The sequence below is a fragment of the Onychomys torridus genome, chromosome 18 (assembly GCF_903995425.1).
Source record: "Onychomys torridus chromosome 18, mOncTor1.1, whole genome shotgun sequence".
NCBI classification, from domain to species: domain Eukaryota; kingdom Metazoa; phylum Chordata; class Mammalia; order Rodentia; family Cricetidae; genus Onychomys; species Onychomys torridus.
Window position 1 is genome coordinate 31,099,326 of NC_050460.1, and position 27,658 is coordinate 31,126,983.

Sequence of the window (27,658 nt, forward strand, 5' to 3'; positions counted from 1 at the left end):
GGTTATACAAGAAACTCTAAGTGAACAATAGATGAGATTTCATGTACTATTTTTATAGCTTTTAAAGTTTTTTTTGTTTGGTTTTTGTTTTTCCAGACAGGGTTTCTCTGTGTAGCCCTGGCTGTCCTGGATCTCACTCTGTAGACCAAGCTGGCCTCAAACTCAGAGATCCACCTGCTTCTGCTACCCAAGTCCTGGGATCTAAGGCATGAGCCACCAGTGCCCGGCTTGTTTTTAAGTTTTAAGACAGGATCAAGGGCCAGGCTGGCCTCAAACTGAATCTTTCTGCCTCAGCCTCCTGAACATATACTGCAGTGGATTATAGGATGCAACTCTGACTTGTTATTTCAGTCACTGGTCTGTCGTGACACTGCCATCTTGGACAAGCATTCTTTTAACATTCTAACATGTTCCCTCTCAGCTCTAGAGGAATGTACCCACCTGAGATTATCATCAGCTCCTCCCACCACCACCAAGCTATTTTCTGCTCTAATCTTTTCCCGGAAGTCTTCCATGGCTTCAGGGTGACACTGTAGAGAATTCTGACCAATGACAAAGAGGACTGGAGTCTTCATGTCCAAGAGGGGATCATCCACATCCTAAAAGAGACAAGCAGCAGTTTAGATCTAGCCAATTGGTGCTCAGGAAGCACTGACCTTGAGGCTGTTCAGAAAAGTCAGTTGTGAACCTGCAGGAGACCTCGTCCCACCCTGGATGCAGCATGCACTCCACTTTCCCACATTCCTGCTGTCCCCCACTCCCACTGCCAAAGACCAACCAGTTTCACCTCGCTCTTACCCCCCGGGGGCCATCCACAGTAAGCAGAGGAAACCCAAGGCAGACAACTGCAGTGACGTACTCCATCACAGATACCTGTAAATAAGGGCACCATTCATCTTAGGGCAAGTGAATTCATTGCACCTCAGCCTCCCCAGAATTCAGGTGGGACTGGTTAGCCCAGAGCCACCAGTTGGTCCCTACTTTTATTGCTTGTCTTAGCCTTCAGTTTTATCAACCATGGCATGATTAAGTGTGCAGAACACAGGCAGTCACTTCCCAGAGAACTGGAGCCCTGATAGGCCCCACATGCACCTGAGCCTGATGGGAGCTGTCATACTTCAGCCCCATCAGCAACCTAGACCAGAGCCCTCCTTACTGACTTTGTTACTGAGAACAAATATAATAAACACGACAACAACATTATTGCGGGGCAGTGATGGCGCACACTTGTAATCCCAGCACTAGGGAGGCAGAGGCAGGAGGATCTCTGTGAGTTCGAGGCCAGCCTGGTCTACAGATCGAGTCCAGGACAGGCTCCAAAGCTACAGAGAAACCCTGTCTTGAAAAACCAAAACACCAACACACACACACACACACACACACACACACACACACACACACACACACACAAATATTGCCAGGCTGGGAGATACAGCTAGCTCAGAGTAGCAATACTTACTACTTCTCATGTGCAAGGCCCTGGGTTCCAACCCCAGAACACAGAGAAACATCCCCAAACATAGTAAAAACACAAATGCCAACCCTGTCTCTTAAGTGGAGAAATCTCTTATCAGTAATTTTAAGGGATCACTCCCACACAGCTGAGAGTTCTGCCCCAAGTTGTTCGCAGTATATAGGATGCTTGCTCTTTCACTACTCTGGATACCACACTTCACTATGCTGGTTCGAAGAAGTGGAGCTTTCAAAAGTCAAGGACACTTACACAAGCTGATACATACATGCAGGAAAAAAATGTTCTTTCATATTTATAAAGGAAACCAATTTGAATACAACATCAAATTTAAAACTACTCATTTGTCTCCATTTGAAATGTTGAGAGAGTGCAATATGGTATTTAAGTCTGGAGAAAAGGAAATCTTTTTACATGCTTGCTGTGGGATGTTCTGTATGTCAAACGTGTTGCTCTGATTAGTTAATAAATAAAACATCGATTGGCCAGTAGCCAGACAGGAAGTATGGGCAGGACAAGCAGAGAAGAGAATTCTGAGAAGTAGAAGGCTGAGGCAGAGAGATACTGGCAGCTGCCGCCATGACAAGCGAGATGTAAGGTCCTGGTACCGGTAAGCCACGAGCCACGTGGCAACTTATAGACTAACAAAAATGGGTTAATTTAAGATAGAAGAACTAGATAACAAGAAGCCTGCCACGGCCATACAGTATATAAGTAATATAAGTCTCTGTGTATTTTCTTGGTTGGGTCTAAGCAGCTGTGGGACTGGAGGGTGAGAGAGATTTGTCCTGACCCTGGGCCAGGCAGGACCAGAAAAACTATCTACACGTACATGCTCAAACATATATAAATGAAATATAGTATGTGGATTTTTTTTTTTTTTTTTTTTTTTTTTAAAGACAGGGTCTCTCTGTGTAACCCTGGCTGTCCTGGAACTTGCTCTGTAGACCAGGCTGGCCTTGAACTCAAGAGATCCACTTGCCTCTGCCACCCCAAGTGCTGGGGTTAAAAGCGTGAGCTACCATTGCCCAGCTGTAGTTGGAACTTTTTAATAGTTTTGTTTTCTCTTTTCCTAAGTTTGGGCTAGCCCAGAACTCACTTTATGCAGCCCAATCTAGCCCCAAACCATGGTAATCTTCCCGCCTCATCCTACCCAGTGCTAAATAAGATTATAAGCATGTGTCATCATATTCTGACAGTTTCTTCAAGATAATCTGGAGCACAGAGAAAGTGGGCAGGAAAAAGACAAAAGTAAGCCTGGCTTCTCTGGTAAAGCTAGGTGAGATCAAGGAATGTATTGACTACTCTCTCCTTACTATAGTAACATCTCCTTGATAACATTTAAAAACTAAGACTGTCTCCCACAATGTAAATGCAGTTTCCCCACACAAAGTATCTATCACAAGGACAAAGTAGTAATAGCAGCAAGCACTGTTCCATGACCACCTTTAAGTTTTCAGTGACCTCCAACAGAACAGAATTTACTTACATGACAGGCCACCAAGGCTCCTGTATTCCATCCAATCAAGATGATGGGCTTGTGTGGGAAATGGCTGTGAATCTTTGTGGCAAGAGAAAGAAGACAGTAACTAGGAGACTGTGATGGGCACACAACAACCCCACACCACTGGTGCACCTCCGTCAACGGACTCAACCCGGCACTCTCACCTCCAGCACTTTGCTTCTCACAGCGCCAATCATGTGCTCAAGGCACTGCAGAACTCCTACCCCACTACCATTGTTCAGCAGATGGGTGGCTACAGGGATGACCTAAAGGGAAGAAAGAGCATCGGTGCCAGCAGCGCCAAGTTTCAAACCTCAATTCTGCTTAACTTATCCCAAATCTCTTAGACAGCTGACACTCAAATGCCGAAATTAGAGTGAAGGGAAGAACCACATGAGTTCAGCAAACCTGACCTCCTCCCACACACCTTCTCTTTAATCCCCAGACTACATTCCTACCCGAATTCTTCTTGTCCTTACAATTACCTTGCCTAAGCAGGAAAGCTGCGACTGCCAGAAGCGGTGGCGGCGTGAGGCAGGGAACACAGAGCTGGAGGGACCAGAGGAGGCGATGAGAATCAAAGGCGAGCCAGGGAGTTTGCTCTGAGGAGACAGAATCCCATCCAAGAACCACTGAGTAAGAGGTGTTCATCTAGGAACTCTCAACAACTACATCCCAACTGTCTTTACAGCAACCACCAACCCTTTGCTTATGGCTAGAGAGATGGCTCAGCAGTTAAGAGCATACTCTGCTCTTCCAGGAAAGCAGAGTTCAGTTCCCAGCACCCATGTCAAGTGCCTATAACTCAGTTCCCTCTTCTGACCTCCATGAGCACCTGCACTCAAGTGCAAACACCCACTTTAAAAATATATGAATCGGCTGGGCGGTGGTGGGTGGCTCATGCCTTTAATCCCAGCACTCGGGAGGCAGAGCCAGGCAGATCTCTGAGTTCGAGGCCAGCCTGGTCTACAGAGTGAGATCCAGGACAGGCACCAAAACTACACAGAGAAACCCTGTCTCAAGAAAAAGAAGAAAATAAAACTCAGTCTGACCATTCCATGTGCCGGTTAAGGCTAAACTTAACGTACTGGCTTGTTGTGAGAAAGCACACCAACAGCTGGGTCCCAGGGCCTCTTGAGGAGGAGTGACAGGGCCTCTGCTCCTGCAGCCCCAGTCTTTGTGTTAGATGACACAAGCATGCGGTCGATCAAAGTTGGGATCTACAAAGAAGGATAAACAAAGATGCTTCCAGTGGCAAGTGAGAAGCCTTCCCTCTGGAAGCAATGTGCTTCCGCACAGAAGCCCACTGAGCTCTTAGTCTTATGCACATCAAATCAGTGCACAGCCAGACAAAGTACACTCCCACTGTGAAAGGAAAGCAGAGCTGTTCCTCGGGAAGGCAATCTGGTAAACTACACCAATGGACTGAAGTTTATCCCACCATCCCTTTCACAGATGACTGTACTTTGTGTCCTTTTTCCTATCAAAAGGCACACAGAAGTCATGGTGACTCATTCCTAGGTGATCCCAGCACTTGGAAGGTGGATGGAAGAGTATCAAAAATTCAAGGTCAATCCTCAGCTACACTGGGGACAGCCTGGGATACATTAGACCTTGTCTCAAAAAATAAACATCCATGCTATCTTCTGGATATAGCCTTCAAGTTGAGATAAGTATAATGAAACTTGTTATTGTTCCCCCAAAATATATCCTACTATACTGTGTATATTGTGATTTATATCATATCCTGTTTTTAACTATCCCCCCCAAAATGACCTCACCAATATATAAATATAGGTTTCAGACATGCTGATGCTCTCTTATACTGCAAAGAAATATCTTCACAAATCCCACAATACCCACAGAGAAGTCAAAACACTCTCAAAGAAAGAAAGAAAAGATTTTTAAGTGTTAAAGGTTCTTTCAGAGGTATTTTAAAAGGGTTTCCAGAGACCCACTAGAATCGTAACCGAGAAGTAGTACAAACTTGTCTCTTCAAGCAAGAGGAATCGCATCTAAATCTTGGCCACGACAAATGTGGCAGATTGCCCAGGGCATTACCAACACCTGTCCCTAGAGCACACTATTCACCAAAGATACTTCCTTTTGCTCACTCTCATGTCTGGTACATTATGAATACAAGATAAGAATTAGTTGAATGAAAAAAATTAGGTCAACTATCCTACCACACATGGAACTATTATATCTAGTCCTGAGTTTTGTTTTCCTTTGGCATACAGTCAATTTTCTTCAGCTTTCTAACAAACTCAGCATTCTGCAATTTCAGAAAGAAAAAAAAATCTGATTAAGAAACAATGAAATTAGAAGTTTTGGAGACATGACTCAGGGAACTAATGACTGGGCAAATGCAAGGGCCTGGACTCTACCCCAGCACCATTCTGTGAAAGAAAAAGAAAGAACTGAATTAAGTACCATTGCTTAAGGCCATCCTGTGCTGGAGCAAAGCACACATATTCTTCCAGCCCCTATGAGGGCTACTTAAATAATCCTCGAGTTACTGTGGGCTTCCCATTACTACGGCTTTTATGTTAATTCACTAACTCAATCCCTACAAAAATGAACTTGCAGTGTAGACCAGGCTCAAAGTGATGGAAATTAACCTGCCTATGCCTCTACTGGGATTAAAGGCATGTACTACCACATCCAGCCTAGGGTTCATCTCTTGAGGAGAGACTTAGGTAGTTCCTTGCTATGTAATCCCCTGTTCCTCTGAACACCGCAGATTTGCTTCACACCCTCCTTATCGACAGTCCCCTCCCTGGTAAACCCTCATCTCCTCCACCCCAATTCTATTCAGCGATGACTCAAAGCACAAAGTGCAAGGCTATAAAGGTTAAATATGTATTCTGGTTTTCAGATGCCATACCTCATCCAAAAGATGGAAGGACTGAAGAAATTTGCACCAAACACAAACCTAAAATGATACCTTTTTTCCTATTTTTAATAGCCAAATTGCTAGATTCAACCATGCTGACCTGGTCACAATGGCCTTGTCAAACTATATCCTGAACCCACAGCAAATACTAGCTAGCTACTGCTAGAAAAAGCAACAAAGTCTCACCTTCCCTTTCAGTGTCTGCAAAGCATCCAGGTAAGCAGCCAGCATGGGCAGACTCAAGGTCTCCACAAGGGTGGTGTGTAGCCACTGGATCAGCTTGGTGTCCCAGCTTACACTGGCCAGAGCCTGTCGCACCCTTCTGGCACACTTGTCCACAGCGACACGGCGCAGCACAGGCTCGTTGCAAGCCTGAAAGATGTTCATAAAAAGAGGTTAGTACGAGATGACGACACAGGACAGAGTCAATCAGTGAGGCCTGAATAAGAAAATCAACTATAGGCAGATTTCTGATGTCTTACCCCTTCATTGGCCAAGCGGGCAAGCCGGTCAGACTGCAGGGCTTTGAGGATTTTGTTAAACAGCTTGCTCTGAGCCATGGTCCAGCCAGTCCTATAACAGAGACTCTCAGGAATTAAAATGTAATCCTAAGGATGCTTCCCATGTATGTCCACCATATAAAGAGATGCTGTCATATTTTTGTTCCCATTATGAGAGTCTTAGGTCACTGAGCTAAGGCATAAAATTTTGGTTCCAACTCTGCCAACGAATCAGCTCACCATAAGTCAGGATCAGTCATGGAGTCTATCAGTGCTTGAAAAGCTATTTATCTGGTGGCTAAAATAATCGTATTAGTAACCAAAGACATGGCACCAGTGCACAAACATGTTTCAATTCTATTATTTATTTTCCAGACAGTCTAATGCCAAATTAGACTCAAATTCCAAACTCTTTCCTGCCTCAGCCTCCAGAGTGCTGAGATTACAATATATGCCACAATGCTTGGTTCAGCAAGCATCTTAATGTACTACACTAGAAGCGTGAGAGTAAGGGAAGAGCTCTATTTAAACCAGTTTGAAGAGCAACAATGTAAAAGAACTATTACCACAATTCTTCGGTGCCCCAATACTGTTACCCAGCCTTTACATTTTTTTCTGTCACACAATTAGCAAAATGATGCTAACATTAACTAGCACATGACAATGACATATGTCTACCTTCCTGATAGCTTTCTAAACCCAGCTGTAAACTCTGAAATTACAAGTCTATACTACTTTTGGAGAAGGAGGAAGTTTCAAGTCAGGGTTTCTCTGTGTAGCCTTGACTGTCTTGGAACTCACTCTGTAGACCAGGCTGGCCCCAAACTCATAGAGTGATCGGCCTGCCTCTGCCTCCTGGGATTAAAGGCGTGTGCCACTACTACCCGACACATCCTATTATTGTGCTCAGCCCCATACATCACTTTAACATCACTCTTCACCTCACTCCCAATCTTAACAATTCTGATATCCCAACCATGACTAGTAATCTTAGAGATAGGAGGATAATAGAAGAAAAGGTAATAGAAGATATTTAAACTTGGTGCATGCCTTTAATCCCAGCACTCGGGAGGCAGAGCCAGGCGGATCTCTGTGAGTTCGAGGCCAGCCTGGTATACAGAGCGAGATCCAGGACAGGCACCAAAACTACACAGAGAAACCCTGTCTCAGAAATACAAACAAACCCCCCCCAACGACCTAGTGCTGGTGACATGGTTCTGTGGGTAAAGTGACAGCTCTGCTAACATGAGGTCCTGAGTTTGTATCCTCCAAGATCCATGTAGAAGCTGGGCATGGAGACATGTGCCTGTAACTCTAGTGCTGGATTCAGGGTGGGGAGAAACAGGATCCCAGGGGCTTGCTGGCCAGCCAGTCTGACCAATCAGCAAGCTCTAGGTTCAGTGAGAGATTCTATATCAAAAACTAAAGTAGAAACAAGAGGAAGATACCAGACATCTCTGGCCTCCATCTGTAGAAACACAGGTCTCTCACACACACACACACACACACACACACACACACACACGTACACGCAAAACATAAGCAGACACAACAAATCAATAAAATGTAAAGAGTTCTTGCAATGAACCATGTGGCTCTCAGTACCTTCCCAATCTCATCATCCAATGACTGTCACTCAACTTAGTTCTATAGCATACGCTTCTATCCCTGATCAATACTGCCCATTCCCTACACCCATGTGCATCACATGTAGTCCTGTATCTGGATCTTTTTCATTCATTCCCTAGAATCAAACAGTAATGTGCTGTGGATACCACTCTGTATAAATAAAATACTGATTGGCCAGTAGCCAGGCAGGAAGTATAGGTGGGACAAGTAGAGAAGAGAATTCTGGGAAGGAGAAGGCTGAGGTGGAGAGACCTGCCAGCGGCTGCCAGGACAAGAAAAATGTAAGGTAAGCCACGAGCTACATGGCAAAGTATAGACTAATAGAAATGGGCTAAATATAAGAGTAAGAGCTAGACAATGGTAGGCCTGAGCTAATGGCCAAGCAGTTTAAGTAATATAAGCATCTGAGTGTTTATTTTATAAGTGGAGTGTCAGACAGACAGGGCTTGGCAGGGGCTGGAGAGAAGGTCTCCAGCTACAATAATGTCCTCTTTCCTCTCCTTCAGGTCACTGGTAAATACCTTCTACTGAAGCTTCTTGGATGGACCCCTTTTATCCCACCCTGGGATTCTCTAGCTCCATTTTCCAACTACATCACCATCTCACATTCTAGCATTCTGAGTTTGCTCCCTTTGTTAGAATATAAAAGGCAAAAACGCCAAGATTTTTAATGGTTGTGTTTTAATGCTATATCCTCAGTACATGCAACAAGTGCCTGACATTCTGGGGAGTTAACACATGCTGAATAAACAGACAAATTGCACACACATTGCATTCTAAGTGCTTTGAGCAGCTAGGTTCATCCTGTCATTACCCACCACCCACCCACATGCACACCCTACTAAGCATGTGCATGCGTGCTAAGCAACAGGAAGAACACAGCAGGAAGATTTAAACTCAACACTCAACCAGGCTCTTTACCACTCTAAAGTGGTCAAGCTACAGGCAAGCTATTTAAAATGACATTAACGGTCCCTATTTCTTAGTTCACAGCAGATCAGCATCTTTTCCATCACACCCAGGCTTACTCAACATGATATTTCATTTCTACAAACCATGGGTCTACAAGTACTACTATTAAGGCCCAGTGAATACACAGGTGAAGGATAAATTAGCCTTCCACTCTGTTCAACTATTTGATATATAAGAGTAAGCAAGTATTTACTAGAAAACCCTTTCCTCTCTGTAAAATAAAATACCCACCTACTATACAACTCCCATGGTCCAGAAGAAGCCCAACCAAGAGCCAGGATGCTATCCCACTCTTTAATAAACTGGGTGTTCCAGTCTTTAGAGAGAGAGAGAGAGAGAGAAAGAAACTAGGTTTTCTCTAAGTTACTTAAAATTCAGGTTAACTATGAAAAAGAATGATAGCAACATAGATTTAGAGATAGAAGAGAGAACCAAGCAACCCCTCTTCAGAAATGCCATCATTTCCAGTCTTGGTAATAGAGATCTAACACAGCCAAGTACTCTACCGCTAAGTTATATATTCCCAGCCTTTGCTTTTATGAGACAGAATCTCATCAAACAGCTCAAGTTGACCCTGCACTTTCTATTTAACCAACACTGACCTCAAACTCATGATCCTCCTGCTTCTGGCTCCTGAATGCTGGGATTACAGGACTGTAGCATCACACCTTGCTAGCAAGGCCTTCTATGCCTTCCATCTGCAAAGCTTTCCTCATTACATGGAAATCCCTTCTGAGTTCCCAAAGCTACTCAACCTTATAATACCGTGAAGATTCTAGATTGTGCTCTCCACCCCCCCCCCCAACCGCGCCCCCAGTTCTCTTGGTATAACTCCTACTACTTCATCAGAATCATGTCTAGATTTATTGTGGTTTATTCCTTAGAGACTTTGGATTTGGGGAATGGGGACTGAAAAGCCTTAATTCCATTTGGAATAGGAGGAAGGCTGTTGGGACTAATATCCCTAGCCCCTTAGTTCCTATTTTCCTTTCTGTTCACATTATTGAAATGCCGGCATATTTACCCTAGTAGCATCTCTCCAAGTACAGTGATTCTCAGGTGGTCTTGAGACTTGCATGTGTAGATGCGGGAGAAAACAGAATGTTCACAAATCGTATAGAAAAACCTTTCTGGTGACAGATATATTTCCATTTTAAAGTACTTCTTTGTTTTTTAATTACTGTTTGAATTCTACCCTATTTGTAAGCACTAAGATTATTATTTGTGTGTGTGGTGTGTATATTTGGGTGAGGTGTCCATGTGTGTACACATAGAAGCCAGAGGTTGAATTTAGGTGTCCTCTTCTATCGTTCTCCATATTACTGTTTGAACCACGGTTTCTCACTGACCTTGGTACTCAATGATTGGCTAAATGGCTGTCCAGCAAGTTCCAAGAACCCCCATCTTCTTCTTCTCCAACACTGGGGTCACAGATGTATTCCAGCATGCCCAACTTTTTTTTATGAAGGTGCTGAGGACCCAAACTCAGGCTCTGATACTTACATAGCAAGTGCTTTATCTGCTGGCCATCTCCTCAGCCCTTCCTTAGCCATTTTTAACTCTATTTTACTATGAAATACAAAATGATGAGGAAGAAATATGATCTCAACAAAAGAGAAAAGTTAAAATCTATTTAGAAAGGACTACCATATAACACATAAAATTAAATTTGAAAGCTTATGATTGTTGCTACACATACAACAAAGTGACCCAAGATCTGAAACATGTTCTATGCATTCTGTCAGCTTCATGGGAGGCTAAAAAATTAAATAGGCAGGGGGGGGAAAAAGATCTAACCCAAGATTAAGATAAAGAGCATGCTAAAGATATAATTAAGGAAAAATTCAAACACAGGAGACCAACTTTTAAATACAAGCCTAAACAGTCAAGGAGCTGATGGGAACTGGGGTGAGTCAACTATCCCTCCCTTCGGGTCAAAATCTACTTAATTTTCATGAGTGCAAGAAATGCATTTTCTTCATTTCATAGATGAGATCAGACAGTCTTTTGTTTTTCTTGGTCTGACCAACCTGAATGATATGCTGACCTCAGGCTTATTCTAGTTAAAGCAAGCAAAACAGTACCCTGGTCCTAGAAAATCTGACTCTTCCTTTTTTTTTTTCGAGACAGGGTTTCTCTGTGTAGCTTTGCGCCTTTTCCTGGAACTCACTTGGTAGCCCAGGCTGGCCTCAAACTCAGAGATCTTCCTGGCTCTGCCTCCCGAGTGCTGGGATTAAAAGCATGCACCACCACCGCCCGGCTTTCTTTTTTGTTAAAGAGACAGGACTCACTATGTAACCTATGCTGTCTTCAAATTTGATCCTCCTGTTTCCAAAAGGCTGGGATTATAGACATATGCCATCAAGCCAAGCAAACCCAGTATTTTCAAAGGTAATTATTAATTCCCTGGTTCTGTTCCAAGGGAAACTGATTCAATGCAAAAAATATCTAAAGGACAAGGAGGCTAGAAAAGAGAACTGAACCCCCTGAAAGCAGAGTTAGGGTGGTTGTAGGCCATCACATGAGTGCTGCAAACGGAACCCTGGCCCTCTGCAAGAACAGCAAATTCTCTTAACTGCCTAGCCATCTCTCCAACTCCAGATTTTTTTTTTTTAAATTGGGATGTGTGTGAGATGTATTTAGGAAGGAGGCAGGCACATGCCATGACATTTATGTGGTCAGAATACAATTTTGTGGTATTCTCCTACCTTACATGGGTTCCAGCAAGTAAACTCAGGTCATCAAACTGGCACCAGGTTTGTGTTTTGGCAAGTGCCATCTCACTAGCCCTGTCTAAATGAAAAATTTTAAAATCTTTTATTTATTTATTTTTGTTTTTGAGAGTCAGGTCTCTCTACACAGTGCCAGCTGTCCTGGAATTCACTATATACACCAGGACGGCTTCAAACTCAGGTCCACCTGCCTCTGCCTCCCAAGCAATGGAATTCAAGGTGTGAGCCACCATGCCCATCCTAAAGAAATTTTCTTAAATGAAAAATTAAACAGGGCAAGACAACATCAGAAAAGCTCAATTAAATCACATTAACTAAGAAAGGAAAGAATAAAAGAATAAGAAGGGAAAAGAAAAATGGGCAAGTGGTAAGGAAGGAAGGAAGGAAAACAAAGATCTTGGCCTTGAAATACCAAACATCTGACCTGATATATACCTACATATCATAGTATATAATCACACAAAGTTCAGAAAAGGAGAATGGGAAGATTCTTGGTTGAAATTCTGAAGTTCTGATTTCTAAGATAAGACAGCCTACTTTCCAGTACTAGATTAAAAAAACAAAAACAAAAAACTGTTAAGATGTTATAAAACCCACCAGATCAAATACATCTAATGCAACTTTTCATTTGACAACTGATAGGGGAGTAGCTGGCCTGATATCTTCAGGACTATATTACTTTACCACCAAATAGAACTTTCAGCAATCCTCCAAGTTCTATGACTGTGACACACAGACATGAGAACATGATGCAGACCCAGTCAGCTAACTTTGTGGATAGGAGACCAGAATGTAAACATGAGGAATTATAGACCATATGGTCCTAACACAACTACAAAACTCCTGTTTTAGTGCAAAAGCACCCATGGCACCATCAAATGAATGGGCACAGCTGTAGTACAAGAATTGCGAATCACAGACACTGATTTAAAAACAATTTTTTTTTCTCTTTCAGAGCTGAGGACCAAACCCAGGGCCTTGTGCAAAAGCACTCTACCACTGAGCTAAATCCCCAACCCCATTTTTTTGTTTTTCGAGACAGGGTTTCTCTGTGTAGTTTTGGTGCTCTGTAGACCAGGCTGGCCTTGAACTCAGAGATCCGCCTAGCTCTGCCTCCCGAGTGCTGGAATTAAAGGCATGTGCTACCATTGTCCGGCTTGTAATTAGAATTTTATGAGTCATGAAATACTATCTTTTTCTCCAAGCACTTAAAAACATACAAACTACTCTTAAGACATACAAAGCAAGCGATGGACCAAATTTGGCACATGTGTCAGTTTAACAACCCCTGCCTGATCTAGACAATTAAATCAAGCAGAGATGAAAACCATTTCACAAACTATCAGCCATCGTTAGAGAAAACTAGGATTAGGTGGTGGTAGTAGATTTTGTTTCCTAGACACAAAATGATCTGTGGGAGTTCCTACTGAATAATTCAAGAGTCAGAGAAAAGAGCCCTAACAAAGAATGGAAGTTTCTGACTTTACAGATACAAGCCAATCAGTAGTCTCTCTAAAGATAAAAACGTAGATTCTAGGAAGCTGTCCTATAGAGCTCTTCATGAAGTTCTCAGTGTGGGGAACTGTAATTTTACACTGTGTATACAGGAACAAAGGAAGCAGCAATTTAACAATCAAGGGAAAGAAGACAAAAAGATGCTTATTATCACAGCAGAGGCAACTGAAAACTTCCAAACAAGCTACAAAAAATGATGACCTCTTGAGTTAAGCTAGTAAGTACTAACAAATAATGAAATCAGGCACCTGCAAAAGTTACCCAACCAAAGAGATAGCTTAAAGCCTGTTGCTAATAGAACACCACCCAAATCTTACCAGACACCAAAACACAGTAACAGTTTATTTCAAAATAACAAAATCCTATCAGTGTGCAATGGGGTCCTAATAGGGGATGGAGGTTCACTCCGACACTAGACAAAGACAAGCCAAAGATAGGAATCTCTAAAGTGATTTCTGCAGCACCTAGCAAGTGAAGGGGCACCCTAGTTATTTGGTATGTCTATCTTTCTCCTGTAAAGATTCTCCACCCACCCACCCCCTATAACAGAATGCCTTCTCAGACTTTTCAACTGAGGATGGATACTCTAGTCAGGCACTCCAGTGTCTCTTCTGCTTTATAGTTTTATCTTTCCTTATAAATTAAGAAAATAGTGACCATGCATGGTGGTACATGCTTATAGTATGTCTGGCCAGCCTTGACTTTCACAGTAAAACTATGCATAAAAGTAAATAAAGGCAAGCAAGGCACAGGGGGCAACACATCTATAACTCCAGCACATGGAAGGTAGAGGCACAAGAATCAGTACAAGGTCAAATCCTAGCTACAAAGGGAGTCTGAGGTCAACCTACTACATTACACCAGAGACCCTGTCTCAAAAATCAATAAAGGGGGCTCAACAGCTATGAGCACTTGCTGCTCTACCGGAGGACTAGAGTTCAGTTCCCAGCATCCACATCAGACAACTCACAAGTGCATGCAGCTCCAGAAGATGCAACAACCTCTTCTGACTTTGAAGGGCACCCATCACATATGATATCCACTGGCATACACTCATAGACAAATATATATTAATATAAAATGAATCTTTTAAATTCCTTCTTTTAAAATGACTTAAGAAAGGCATTACTTTAAAAAAAAAAGCATTACTATATATTATTAAGTCTAATGACTAATAAACCAAACTTCTCATTCATAATCAAAGGTTAACTGATTCTAAAAAGTCCTTCAATTCTCTCAAACATTTGTCCCCATAGTTTTTAAAGTTTTATATACACACACATTTTCTTTTTTTTCTTTTTTGGTTTTTCAAGACAAGGTTTCTCTGTTTAGCTTTGCGCCTTTCCTGGAACTCACTCTGTAGACCAGGCTGGCCTCGAACTCAGAGATCTGCCTGGCTCTGCCTTCCGAGTGCTGGGATTAAAGGCGTGCACCACCACCGCCTGGCATTAAAGTCCTATTTTTATTATTTGTAACTGTGTGTGCACATATGCATTCAGGTGTCCAAGTAGGCCAGAGGCATCCTCCTTGGAGCCGGAATTACAGGCAGTTGTGAGCTGCCCAACATATGGTCCTCTGAAGAGCAGGACATCTCTTAACCTCTGAACCATCTCTCTAGCCCCTCTCATTTTTTAAAATTAAATTCTGTCATGGAGTTATATCCCCAACTTCAGCATATTAGCTTTACAGGTTGACTCCAAAACATTTATTACCCTAACTGTAGATCATATAGATGCAAATCTTACAAACATAATTTAGTTTTTTAGGTAGTTTGGGTGGCTCTTACTTTGCATAACCTACAGAGTAAGCCATACCTATGTCCAGCAAGCAAACTGTATGGTTTTGTGGTGCTGGGGTCTCACACATGCCAGGAAAATGCTTTACCAATGTGCTACATCTCCAACCCCTTTTTATAAAAAGATTAAAATTTCACTATGCTGCCCAGACATGTCTTCAATTATTAAATGCAAGTCCCCTCCTGCCTAAGACTTCCAAGGAGCTGCAAACACAGACACCTATCACTATGCCTGCCAATCAATGCACTAGAGTTAGGGACAGTGAGTAAGGCAGCTGAGACGCAACCCCTGCTGCCAAGTCATTCACAGCAGTGAGCTGAGATACAGTTTACATAGCTACAAAAGAAATGAATTCCAGTAAATGCTTCAGTGAAGATGATATCAAAGAATTAACCCCAAAGTGACCAAGTCGATCAAGGAACGGCCTACCTGTTGACATGTTCTTCCCAGTCTTCCGGTGGAGGAGGAGCATCAGCGTCTGTCCTGGCGAAGATGACATGCCGTTCACACTCGTTCATCACACTTCGTGCCTTCTGGTTGTCATAGAGTGGGACAGGAGTTGATGTGACCGTCTCCACATCTATTGGAACGTCTGATTCACTGTAAACAGGTGAGGAAATAGGACCAAGCCACACACACTTCACACAACACAAGTGCTTAACAATCATTTGGTTGGCAAATAAAAAAATACATACATATGTCTACTGAACATAATTAGCTTTAAATGATGAATAAGAGCCGGGCAGTGATGGCACATGCCTTTAATCCCAGCACTCGGGAGGCAGAGGCAGGTGGATCTCTATGAGTTCGAGGCCAGCCTGGTCTACAAAGCTAGTCCAGGACAGGCTCCAAAGCTGCAGAGAAACCCTGTCTCGAAAAACAAAACAAAAACAAAAAACAAAACAAAACAAAACAAAAACAAAAAGATGAATAAGCTAATTACATCCTCAAGAAAATTTTGATCCGAAGTCATCTTCCCCACACTCTCATTTAGCTCTCCTCTCCCCCTGGTATGTGCTTGGGAAATGCAAGGCCTTTAGTGGCTTTGGTTTTTTCTTTTGAAGCAGTTTCACACTGGCCTGGAATTGACTATGTTGCCTAGGTTAGCCTTGAACGTGGTTGTTGTTTTATTTAACATTTTTTAAAACAATTTTTGTGTGCGTATTTGAGTATGTGCATGTGAGCTCATGTCCACAGAGGCCCAGAGACATTTGACACAGATGCTGAGAACATCTGGCATTGGTCCTCTGCAAGAACAGTATGTGATCTTAACTGCTGACCCATCTCTCTCCAGCTCCTAGCCTTAACCTCCTGACACTCCTCCTGCCTCCACGTGTCGAGAGTATAGGCATGAGTTACTACACCTGGCTCCAAAGTCTTTTTAAATGCAGCTATACAAAAACTAACAAATAGATATGTGTATATAAAGAGAGACAAATACATCCACAAGTAAATAATTGGCTACCCTAGGCATACTGTCCCAAAGTTATAGGCCATTCATGGCTACTTAAACCTATTAAAATAAACAGGATTAAAAATTTGTTCCTTGTCCAGTGTGGTGGTGGTGGTGATGGTAAGTGCATGCCTTTAATCCCAGCACTTGGGAGGCAGAGGCAGGTGGACTGAGTTCCAGGCCAGCCAAGGCTACACAGAGAAACCCTGACTTGAGGAGGAAAAAACAATTCCATTCTTCAGGGCTGGAGAGACGGCTCAGCAGTTAAAGTGCTTGCTGCTCTTTCAGAGGACCCAGGTTTGATTCCCAGCACTCACATGGGATAGCTTACAACTGCCTGTTAACTCTAGCTCCATGGGGATCTGATGCTTCTGTCCTCTGAGGACACTGGCACTCAATGTACATAAACACACTTAAAAATAAAATAAGTCTCCCAATAAAGTATTTACTCAATCACTGACCTTCATTTTAAGAAAATGCCATGAGATACAAATACATGAGTTTTAATGTAAGCAAGAAATTTTATACAATAAAAAAGAAATATTTCAAAAGATTTTCAGTTATGCCCCAGGCCAGAGGAATCAAGATTATTCTAGAATGTTCCTCTAAGTAATGGCTCATGGACCTTGAGCAAACTGGAAGTCAACAAAATGTTACTATCATTAGGAAATAAAAAACAAGTCTTCTGAGCTGGGTATGCTAGTACTTGGGAGGAAGAGACAGATAGATCTCTGTGAGACAGCCTGGTCTACACAGAGAGTTCCAGGACAGTCAGGGATACATAGAGAGACCATTTCTCAAGCAAACAAACAAACAAACCTCTCTTCTAAGCCACATCTATGACTGCAATCCTAATGCTTGGGAGGCAGCAACAGGAAGATCAAGAATTTGCTGCTACTCTGAGCTACACAGCAAGTTCCAGGCTAGCCAGGAGTATAGAGTAGGAAGGACCCTGTGCCAAAAGAAAACAGTACACTGATCAAGGTGGCATACACCTTTTATCCTGGAAGATCAAGAGTTCGAAACCATCTTAAGCTGTACTACTGTATGGGGAGGGGATGGTGTGTGTGTGTGTGTGTGTGTGTGTGTGTGTGTGTGTGTGTGTGTGTGTAGAGAACCCACAATCCCCACAAAAACAACAACCCTGTGTTTGAGGAAAGACTAAATATGAAGTCAAAACAAAAAACAAAATCTCTTATCCAAAAATTTGTAATGATCAGACTAGAGTATTTCAACAAATCCTGATATGGGTGAAATCAGAAGGTTCAAAAAATTAACTAATTAGTTAGGTCAAATGTAACCAATCACTTATCAGATAGTAAATTTTTGAAATGTTCTTACCCTCTAACGTAGGGTGGCTGGAAATATAATGTGACTTAGGAGGGTTTAGATTAACCCACAGGTGGCTTTCTGTAAGGAGGTAAGAATGAAAGCAATGTTTTGGGAACTCCCTCCAAATCTGTGAATCTGTGCACTAAAGCCAGGAAAAGCGAATGACAGATAAAGCCACTGTCAAACAAATCAGATGCAGTAAAGTGACAAGGAAATTCTTCCTCTTTCCACACAAGCTCTATGACACTTATCTAAGTGGACTAGGTTGTTTTCATTTGCACATTTCTTTTCTAATTCACATTTGGAAATGTCTGTGAAGATGTCCCTGATGGGCTTATGCTACTCATCCAAAATCTCCAGTCACCCCCCACAACCCCAATCACTCCAAGAACGCCTCTCTAAACCCCACCATATGATCACTGCCAAGGTTAGGCAGAAGTAGCCCTTAAGAAGGAAACCCAAACTCACATGGTATTCTCAAACTCACATAGTATTCTCCTGCTGCCGACGGGGAGTTACAAAGAGCATGCGGGTGGGGCGAGCACTACTGGCATCTGGGTGGGCACTCCATGGTTTAGCATAGCTATGATCCAAAAACACGAGGTCCAGCTCCCGCTCATGAACGGAAAGTTGGAAGAGCAGGGAGGTACCCATCCGCCGAGCTGAAGTCTGGAAGTCCCTCTCCCCACCCCGGTGGGCCATGTCAGTAGTCAGGCAGCCAAGTCAGGGTGCAAGTATCTGCATGCTAGTCACCTGCAGGGAAACGTGGTTTGTCAATTCAGTGTTTTCAACTTCTCCCAGCGTACACCATCAAAATATGCTTTTATGCCTATCATTCTTATCATCGATTACACACATCTTTGCCCCCCGAGTTAAGAGTTCCCACACCACTACCAAAAAAGTGCCGGAACTATACAAAATGCACAATTACGTAGCTATAAACTGACAAGACACCACAGTTCACAAAGACATGAACTTTGTTGGCAAGGTATAGTGGTGCACGCCTTTAATCCTAAAACTGGGGAAGGAGAGGCAGACGGATCTTTATGAGTTCGAGGGCAGCCAGAGCTACAAGTGAGTTCACGTCTCTCTTTAAAAATGGGGTGGGGTGGGGTGAAGAAAGCAAAACAAAAATCAAAGACCTAAATCTGCTGCGCAATTTCCTTCCTGGGTGGTAAAGGTTTTTGCAAACAGGAGGAACCACAAGCATGAATTCTTCAAAAGCTAGGGGGTCCCTACTTTCCATCCCCCTAAAGGACGCGGGCAGGGCCTGTGGGCTCGGGCGGCTCGGGCGCCCCTGGAACAACAGCCGGGCACGGCGGGCGTCTTAGGAAGCTGACTGCTGCCAAGGGCTCCGGGCTTCACCGCTTTGGGCTGAGATCAAGGGGAGTCTCCTAGGGTCACGTTCCAAAGTTCTGCACCGACCTCACGTTACACTTGAGTTTGAAAAGATTAAAAACGAGAGCCCGCCCTCAGCCCGCGCCGGGCCCGGGGCCCTCGGGGTGGCCTTTCTTCCTTCGCCCGCCCGCAGCGCGGCGCCCGGCAAACTGCCCGCTCCTCCGACAGGTTCCGGCCGCGGAGCCGCAAAACCTCGAAACGGCCCACCCGGGGCGGCGCGGCGGCGGCGGAGGCGCGGGGGGCCTAGGCGACCCGGCCAAGGTCATCCCCAGTTCGTGACGAGGAGGAGCCGCCCGGCCCCGCCTCCCGGGGCCCTTCTCGGCCCCGCGCCTCCGCCGCCCCAGGGCCGTCTCGGCCTCCCGCGCCCGGCCCGGCCCGGCCCCGTGGCTCCAGTCCCGGCCCCCGCACGCCCGCGGAGCCCCGAGAGCCTCGCCGAGGCCGCCTCCCGCCGCCTCGAACCCCACGGCCCGCCACCCGCGCCGGGCCAGACCCGCGTCTCACCCGCAGTCGTCGGCCGCGCGCTCGCCCGAGCCGGATCCCAGCGCGCGTGCGCCTTACCGCCTCCGCGCCGGGCGCCCTGGGCTCGGGCGAAAAAGCGGCAATGGACCGCCGCCCGGGAACCGCGCGGCGGTGAGCGGCAAAACCCGGAGCGGATCCGCTCCCGCGACCTCGCTGGCCCGTGGGTAGTGCCGAAGGGGGCAGGCAACTCCGAGGCAGAGACGTCCTCTCTCTGTGTTTTAGGCAGGAAAAGTGAGCGCAGAGAAGAAGATAGACAACCCAAGTGCTCGTGGTCCCCACCGCAGTCAGTTCTTTGTCCCTTTGACCATTAGAGAGCTAGCTAGGTTCAACTTGCTGTAGGTGGTGTTATAATCCCAGCGCGCAGGGGTGTATCTTTATAGTCCCAGCAGGATGAGACAGGAGGATCGCGGTGAATTCCAGGACAACCTGAGCTACAGAGTGACACCCTGTCTCAAAACTTAAAAACCAACCGGAGAGAGAGGGGGAGAGGGAAAGCTTCGCAGAGTGTCATTTCAGCCAGCTGTCAAGAGCCCAAATTGATTTCTTGACGGCAATTACCATGAGCTACCGCCACCTCCAGGCTTTCGAACTCAGCCTCTTGGGTTATTTATTTATTCATTTATGGAGGGGGTGGTGGGACAGGGTCCCATGCATCTCAGGCTGGGCTCAAATTAGGTATGGAGCCACGGATGCCCTTGAATTTTTTATCCTTCTACCTCTACGTCTCAAGCGCTGAGATTTTAGGCCTGCAACACCATACCTAGAGTAGAACTCAGTGAGGATTTTGCTTGTTTGTTTGTTTGGTTGGTTGGTTTAGTTTTTCCGAGGACAGGGTTTCTGTGTATAGCTCTGGAACTAGCTCTGTAGACCAGGCTGACCTTGAACTCACAGAGGTCTGCCTGGTGCCTCCCCAGTGCAGGGATTAAAGGCATGTGCCACCACCCAGATTAGAACACAGTGTTTTAAATAAACTCTAGGTGGCAAATCCCATTGAGGCTTGAATAACTGAAGGTCGAGAGTCAGGAAGATTAGGCAACCACAAGAAGTTTCTAAATGTGCAATGGCCTAAAATTAATTCAACCAGTATTTCTGGCCGTTTGTGATGCGTCACATCCACAATGTCACTGCAGCCTTAATTCTGAGCACACAACATGTACACTTTCACACAGTTCATGCCATAAAATTACAGCACCAATAAATGCTTATGTAAAACCCCTCGGCTCAGACTTCAGACTCTTGTATGTTAAGAACTGCAGTGTTTTTACTGTAGACAACAAGTTTTCTGTTCTTACAGCAACCTGATAGTTTCATTATGAAAAACAAAGGTTCTTTTGTTTCCTGTCTTTCCTCAGCATGTATCAAAGTAGTACTATCTTTGGATTGTGATAGAATGCCTGGTCTTAGAAACTGCTGTTTTGAGCTGGCGGTGGTGGTGCACACCCTTAATCCCAGCACTCGGGAGGCAGAGCCAGTCAGATCTCTGTGAGTTCCAGGCCAGCCTGGTCTACAGAATGAGATCCAGGACAGGCACCAAAACAACACAGAGAAACCCTGTCTCAAAAAACCAAAAAAAAACAAAACAAAAAATCCCCAAAAACATAAAAAGGAAATTGCTGTTTCAGTGGCTGTTTGAGCTTTATAAAATGATCATTCAACAAATTATAGCTTGAGATTGGGACAGAATGTGCAATCATTTCTGAAAACACTTCTGCCATTTTGTAATATGTCTTTATTTATTTATTTATTTATTTTTTGAGACAGGGTTTCTCTGTGTAGTTTTGGTGCCTTTTCTGGATCTCGCTCTGTAGACCAGGCTGGCCTCAAACTCACAGAGATCCGCCTGTCTCTGCCTCCCCGAGTGCTGGGATCAAAGGCGTGTGCCACCACCACCCGGCTAAAGTAACTTTCTTAGCGTTAATTATTATTAGCAAAAATATCCATCACCTCAGAGGCTAGAGGATCAGGAGTTCAAGAACAGCCTCAGCTACATAGGAACTTCAGGGCCAGCCTGGACTACATGAGACCCTGCCCCCAAAATAAAAATAAATAAATCAAACAAAAAAAAAAAAAGAGGCCAAATGTTTTGCTTCCTCATTAGGAGCACTCCCCCAAGGCCTCATGGATTCCCCTGTGTATATATATATTTTATGGCCTCACTTCTTTTCTCATCTAAATTGCATGGCTTTGCCAAGAATTCATTCCAGACGAAAGAGAATTCTGTCCCTGACATTGAACTCAAACGGACAGCCATAGAAGAAAAGAAGGAATTGCCAAAGTTGCTAGGTCATTTTGTTTGCATAGGGCTAGCCCCCTGAAGCGACTTGTTTAATACACCCTCTGTCGCTCGTCTCTTCTGGAGATTCTCTGCGGAACCGAGAACCACCCACTTCTGTGATGTCCCTCTGTTGCTAAGCTCCACTCACCCTGGGGACCTGGGACAGAGGAACTCTAAGGCGGACACGGGGGCACCGCAGAGGGAAGGAGGGAAGAAAGCCGGTGTCCAAGATGCTAAGGCTTATCGTGGAGTCGGCCAAGATTAACCCACCTCTCAGCCCCCCACCCAAGCCCTGTGTAACTGTCTACTTCAGAGGTGAGAACCAGGCTCCAAAAGGCTACCAGGCATCACACACTCAGAGAAAACCCAGTTACTCACATCCTACTACATGGAAGATGTCCCGTGTGACACAGTGAGGAGGTAGATTCTGATGGCTTCACAACCTGCTTGTTGTCAAGGCCCTAGCATCTCAGGTCCTGGGTCTGATCCCCCAACCCAGCCAGGAGAGAAAAGAAGGAAAAAAATGATGATAGGTTTTGGGGTTGTTTTCTTTTTTAAGTTTTTGTTTGTTTGTTTTTGTTTTTTCAAGACAGGGTTTCTCTCTGTGTGTAGTTTTGGTGCCTGTCCTGGATTTGTCATGTAGACTAGGCTGGCCTCGAACTCAAAGAGATCCGCCTGGCTCTGCCTCCTGAGTGCTGGGATTAAAGACGTGCGCCACCACCACTCAGTCTTAAGGTTTTTTGTAATACATACAACTTCGTGTGTGTGTGTGTGTGTGTGTGTGTGTGTGTGGTTTGCTTGTTTGTTTTGAGATGTGGTCTCACTGGCTGGCTTGATTTAGAACTTGCTTTATAGCCCAGGCTGGCCATGAACTCCTGAGTGGGATTACAGATACGCACCAGCTGTGTATGACTGTCTAGCCTGCATGTGAACACGTTTACTTTGTATGTACCTGGTGCGTATGGAAGTCAAAAGAGGCTGCTACATCCCCTGGAACTGGGATTACAAATGGTCGTGAGCCACCATGTGGGTGCAGGGAACAGAACCCAGGTTCTCTGTGAAGAGGTCTCTAGGAGTCAGCACAGAACACACCCAGACACGAAATTCTCAGCACAAAAGCAGGTGGGGGGAGGTGCCTCTAGATGGGACAAAGACAGCAGCAGGTGTTTCTGCAGGAGTGGTTTTTTAGGAGAAAAAGAGGAAATCTGTGTTAGGATCAGCTGGTAAGTCCTGATTGGACAGGTTAGGCACTGGGGCCAAATAATGAATTTGGATGGCTGGACCTTGGAGTTTAGTGAAGCATGAGGGAGAGATGTAACCTAATAGTTTAACAAGGGAGAGGGAAGGGAGGAAGGAAAGCCCCTCCAGAGGCCTGTTTGCAATGCTTGGGCCTGTTCCACAGCCCTTCACTCTGCAAGAGCAGCAAGTGCTCGCTCTTAAACAGTGAGCCATCCCTCCAGTCTCAAAACATCTTCCTTGTTGTTACTTTTATTTTGATTCTCTGCCTCCCTTCCTCCCAGGTAGGTATGGGGTTGGCGGGGCAAAACAAACACTTCCTCTCCTTCTTCCGTGAACTGGGGCTGTGCTCTAAAGTAAGGGAAAAGGAAGAAGTCCCGTGTGGTTTCACTTACCTGTAATCTCAGCACTCGGAAGGCTGTGGCAGGAGGATTTTGAGCTCTAGGCTAGCCTGGTCTAAGCACTGAAATCCTAGCAGTGAGGGAGAGAGGGAGTGGGGAGGAGAGGGGAAGAGGGAGAGAGGGAGAGGGGGAGAGAGAGAGAGAGAGCCCTGCTTCATAGAACTATGAGGAGAATTTTTAAAGATAGCATAAGCATAATCTTTAGTATGACTTTTGCTAATAGCTGCTCAATATTATCAATTACACTTCAATGAGCCTTACAGTTGACAATGCCTTTTCAGAAATGTCACGATATTTGTTCCTCAGCAGTTCCTTGAGGCGAATGAGGCAAGACTCATTCTCTCCACTTTTTAATAACGGAAGGAACATATGTCTAAGAAGGGAGAGGAAGAGAAAGGGGCAAGAGAGTCTATGAGACAGATTAAGTATATTTAGGAATCACAGGGCTGAGGGCCAAAAGGAAGTATGGCCAGGGCTTGGGCTCACCAATATAGCTCTTGCCTAGCATGTGAGAATCCCGGTTTTTTATCTCACTACCACCAAAAGAGGGGAAGCAATAAAACAAAACGTGATGGTGGTGTTTTGGTGGAGTGTATGGAAGCTAGCACAGGCCAACAAAGTGTCAGAAACTTGTAGGGAGTGAGAAAATCAGGTCTAAAAAGAAAAGAAGACACAGAACTGTTGGCCCTCCATATCTGTGGGCCCTGTAGCTGGGAATTTAACTAACATGAGCCAAACCTATTTAAGGGCAGGCAAGATGGTTCCCTTGCAAAGGCAACTGTCATCCCTATACTCCATAGGCCAGAATGAGTCAGCCCCATATGGCTTGGAGACTCTGGGTAGTACGTACTGGGAAGAAAGTGAAGTGAAAACAGGGTTATCTAATACACAGGGTGATAAGTTTGAAACACTTGGAAAAGAAACTATAGCTGCTATGTCACAGCTGCCAATGTAGATTTGACTTCTTTGGTATCCTACCTCTCTTGACCCCACTCAAACCCAGACATTGAGATACCTCCCCCAACTCATTCAGCCCCTTGGTATCTTCACAGATATGAAGAAAAGAACCCGTGTGGAGGAAGGAAATGACCCCATATGGAATGAGGTAGACACACCATGGCACTCCGGGAATAGGACTGAACAACTCCAAGAGCAAGGGGGCAGGATTGGGCACTAAGCCAGTGCCAGAGGTCTAGGGAGCTGCCAGGGAGGCTCACCTGGGTTTCTGAAGCATCTTAGCCTAGGCTAGCCCCTGATCTGATAGGACTGCGAAAGTCTCAACTGTCCACAGCTGTTCTTGATCTTTCTCTCTTGCCTTTGGGGATAAACCACACAGAATGGTCCATCCTCTAACCCATCCACACCATACTGATAGACCTAGAAGCTTGAAGCGGAGACAAGGCTCCTTGCGCAGAATCCCCGCCCCCCCCCTCTCTAACTCACATTGTCTCACTCCCAGTCACTCAGCTGCATACATGCCTAGGAAGCTTCAGCACAGGAACACATGTGAGACAGCCCACACGTGGCACACGGTACAGATGCAATCTCCTTAGGGAAGAAGACATGACAGAAAACTCCTGAGTTCCAGCCAGTTCCCTAGACTTGTCCTCACTTCCTAGAAGGGTGGGATGGGAAGGAAGAGGCAAGATGTTGCCCACCATGATGTCACATGCTTGTAATCCCAGCACTCTCGAGGCTGAGTTGGGAAGATGGCTGAGCTCCAGGCCAACCTGGCCTACCTAGTGAGTTCCAGGCCAGCCAGGGTTACATAATAAGACCCTGTCTCAAAACACCAAACTTCAAAATAAAATAATGATTTCTCCCTGCTCCTCACAGACCCTAATCTGGCACCTCTGGAATCAACCACTGGAAAATGACTCCTTCCTGCAAGTCATCCTTCGGGATGAGGGCTTTAAAAAGAAAGAAAGGTGAGGCAGGAAGAGACAGGAGGAGCCTGGCCCCTGACCAAAGCAGTATGGACCTGGCGTCTCATTTCTAACCCATAACCAACTCAGATGAAGGACCAGCGCCCATGCCACACAGTAAAGGAAAATGGAGGGTGGTATACTAAAGGAGATGGAGTTGGCTACGATACAAAGATACAAACTTGGGTACCAGCAGCAGCTCTGCTTTAAAGCCACAGATCTTGAACGTCTACCTAATTCCAGTGTCTTCTGGTCAGAGCCCAATTCTGGTACCCAACCCAGACTAACATCCCACTCATGATACACTAAGGGCCAGAACATAGAATCTGATTGGTCCATCTTGGCCAGGTGCTCATCTTTGATCCCATGAGCTACTAATTTCCTTGGGATTCCCCAAGCAACTCACCACGGAGTGTAGTGATCCCCTCCTCCACCCGACAGTCCTCTAGTGACCGCCCTGCTTACCTGGATTCTTCAGGCTCTGGGAGAAAAATCGTCCCTACAGACCCAGCCTGGGACACAGGAGGGGCCCTCTGCCCTGGCTGGAAATCTCACTACCTACTCCTTACCTCCCCAGGTTCATTGGACTGGCCACTGTACTGCTCAAGCCGCTGGTGCAAAGACCAAATGAAGTCTTTTCTGTGAAGAATCTGACCCTGCTCAACCATTCCATGAAACCCACGGATGTGAGTCAGGCACCAGATGGCCCAGGCAGGGCAACTGGGGGAATATGGGCTGCCGGTATAGCTGAATGTCTTGCTCCAGGAGCAGCCAAATGCTCCACCGCAAAGGAGTCCTTTGTGGCCTGCGAGGGCCCATCACACTACTGTCATCTGGTCCCCATCCTGCCATCCATCTCCTATTTACCCTTCCGTCTTGCCGGGAAGACTGAATGTTGGCAGGCAGAGGAATGTGAAAGCTTTGCAGTAGGGCAAAGGAAAGGCTTTGGCACGCCCCAGCTGGAGCTGCTCTGGGGAAAGCAAAGACAGGCTCACCCAAGTGATCGGTTAGAAACCCCTCCTTGGCTTTTCCTGGTTGGTCCTACGAGATGGAAGCCTGAGAATATGAATTCACCCCCAGGACCCACATGGTCCATAGAAGAAGGATCCTGACTCCCACAGGCTGTCCCCTCACCTCCACACACTTGTGCCTTGGCACACACATGCCCCCCTCAGCCACTTACACAAAATAACTAAAACTTGGGTCATCTCTCAGCTTGCTATTTATCAAACCCTGGCCATTTGGGGCTGGTGGCTACTGCTTGGCTTCTTGGCTTGTTGGTAGAGAAGGTGGACAGACTTCTTCCAAGTTGGACGTAGGGCAGACTGGCCTCCTGGGCTGCTTTCTGTAGATAACAGATTGGTCTTCTGGACTGGTGGATACAGCAAGGACTCTGTTATACGTGTGGTCATCATCCATATATTCAGTCTTTTAGAAGGACAAGAGTTTGTCCACTGGCCTGGAGAGGGTGGTCCCCCAGCAGAAGTATCAGGAACACGGGGAGGAGGCAGGTTCAGGAGGCCAGGCTGCCTGTGTTACTGGGACACGGTGAAGGTGAAGACAAAGGCAGGAGCCGGAGATGAAGGGGCCTGTGGTGTGTGCTGCTGATTACAGCTTGATTCTAATCATCTAAACCGGTAGTGGGTGTCCAGTGGACAATCCCAAGGGATAGTCTGAAGATGGGTGGTGGGTGAGGAGTATTTGGAGGAAGGATGCCAATTAATAGGCATTGGTAGTTTTCCTAGATCAGGACACATTACAATTATGGGGGGGGGGGGCGCAACACCCTAGTTAGCATCATGGTCCAGGACAGGTCCTGAGTCACACTTCCGTTTTCTCAGCAACCTCTTGGGTATTCTGCCATTGATAACGTTTTAATTCTATTATCTTCCAGAGGCCTGCAGCACAGCCTTGTCTCATGGCTAGCCTCCTGTTCCCCAGGAGGAGGGGCCTGAAGCCAGCCAGCCTAGGAAGGCTGGTGCTATAAATTATTAATTCCCTGCTTTTGCTTCGCAGTGTACTGTCACCCTACAGGTGGCCCAAATATATGACCAGGATACTGAGATGACAGGTATGTGTTTCCCTAGGTTATTACCTAGCATAT

The 27,658-nt window shown here is 45.3% G+C and overlaps 3 protein-coding genes across 11 annotated transcripts in view; 2 read left to right on the forward strand and 1 right to left on the reverse strand.

Annotated features, from left to right (window-relative positions):
• The window catches only part of Kansl3 (KAT8 regulatory NSL complex subunit 3), a 32,491-nt gene extending 12,724 nt beyond the window's left edge, over positions 1-19,767 (reverse strand). For 3 of the 9 annotated variants that reach the window (XM_036167209.1, XM_036167211.1, XM_036167206.1), the window contains exons 1-11: positions 18,943-19,551; positions 18,288-18,553; positions 15,445-15,615; positions 6,354-6,444; positions 6,058-6,243; positions 4,064-4,195; positions 3,461-3,577; positions 3,140-3,241; positions 2,961-3,032; positions 799-873; positions 442-599 (exon numbers count right to left, since the gene is read on the reverse strand). In XM_036167209.1, coding sequence (XP_036023102.1) covers positions 442-599; positions 799-873; positions 2,961-3,032; positions 3,140-3,241; positions 3,461-3,577; positions 4,064-4,195; positions 6,058-6,243; positions 6,354-6,444; positions 15,445-15,615; positions 18,288-18,502 — 1,319 coding nt within the window. In that variant the 5' untranslated portion in view covers positions 18,503-18,553; positions 18,943-19,551. Of the gene's footprint in view, positions 1-441; positions 600-798; positions 874-2,960; positions 3,033-3,139; positions 3,242-3,460; positions 3,578-4,063; positions 4,196-6,057; positions 6,244-6,353; positions 6,445-15,444; positions 15,616-17,809; positions 17,879-18,268; positions 18,554-18,942; positions 19,552-19,699 lie in introns of those variants that run through there. The other 6 variants (XM_036167210.1, XM_036167207.1, XM_036167208.1 and 3 more) reach the window with 5 other exon arrangements.
• Positions 18,771-20,028, forward strand: LOC118569382 (basic salivary proline-rich protein 2-like). Its single transcript, XM_036167148.1, has 2 exons — positions 18,771-18,788; positions 19,180-20,028. Exons 1-2 carry the CDS (start codon positions 18,771-18,773, stop codon positions 20,026-20,028), a joined length of 867 nt encoding a protein of 288 aa, XP_036023041.1.
• A 2,194-nt stretch (positions 20,029-22,222) lies between these two features.
• The window catches only part of Fer1l5 (fer-1 like family member 5), a 51,824-nt gene continuing 46,388 nt past the window's right edge, over positions 22,223-27,658 (forward strand). Inside the window, exons 1-5 of the mRNA XM_036167149.1 lie at positions 22,223-22,307; positions 24,682-24,734; positions 25,466-25,557; positions 26,132-26,240; positions 27,571-27,625. Coding sequence (XP_036023042.1) covers positions 22,223-22,307; positions 24,682-24,734; positions 25,466-25,557; positions 26,132-26,240; positions 27,571-27,625 — 394 coding nt within the window. The remainder of the gene's footprint in view (positions 22,308-24,681; positions 24,735-25,465; positions 25,558-26,131; positions 26,241-27,570; positions 27,626-27,658) is intronic.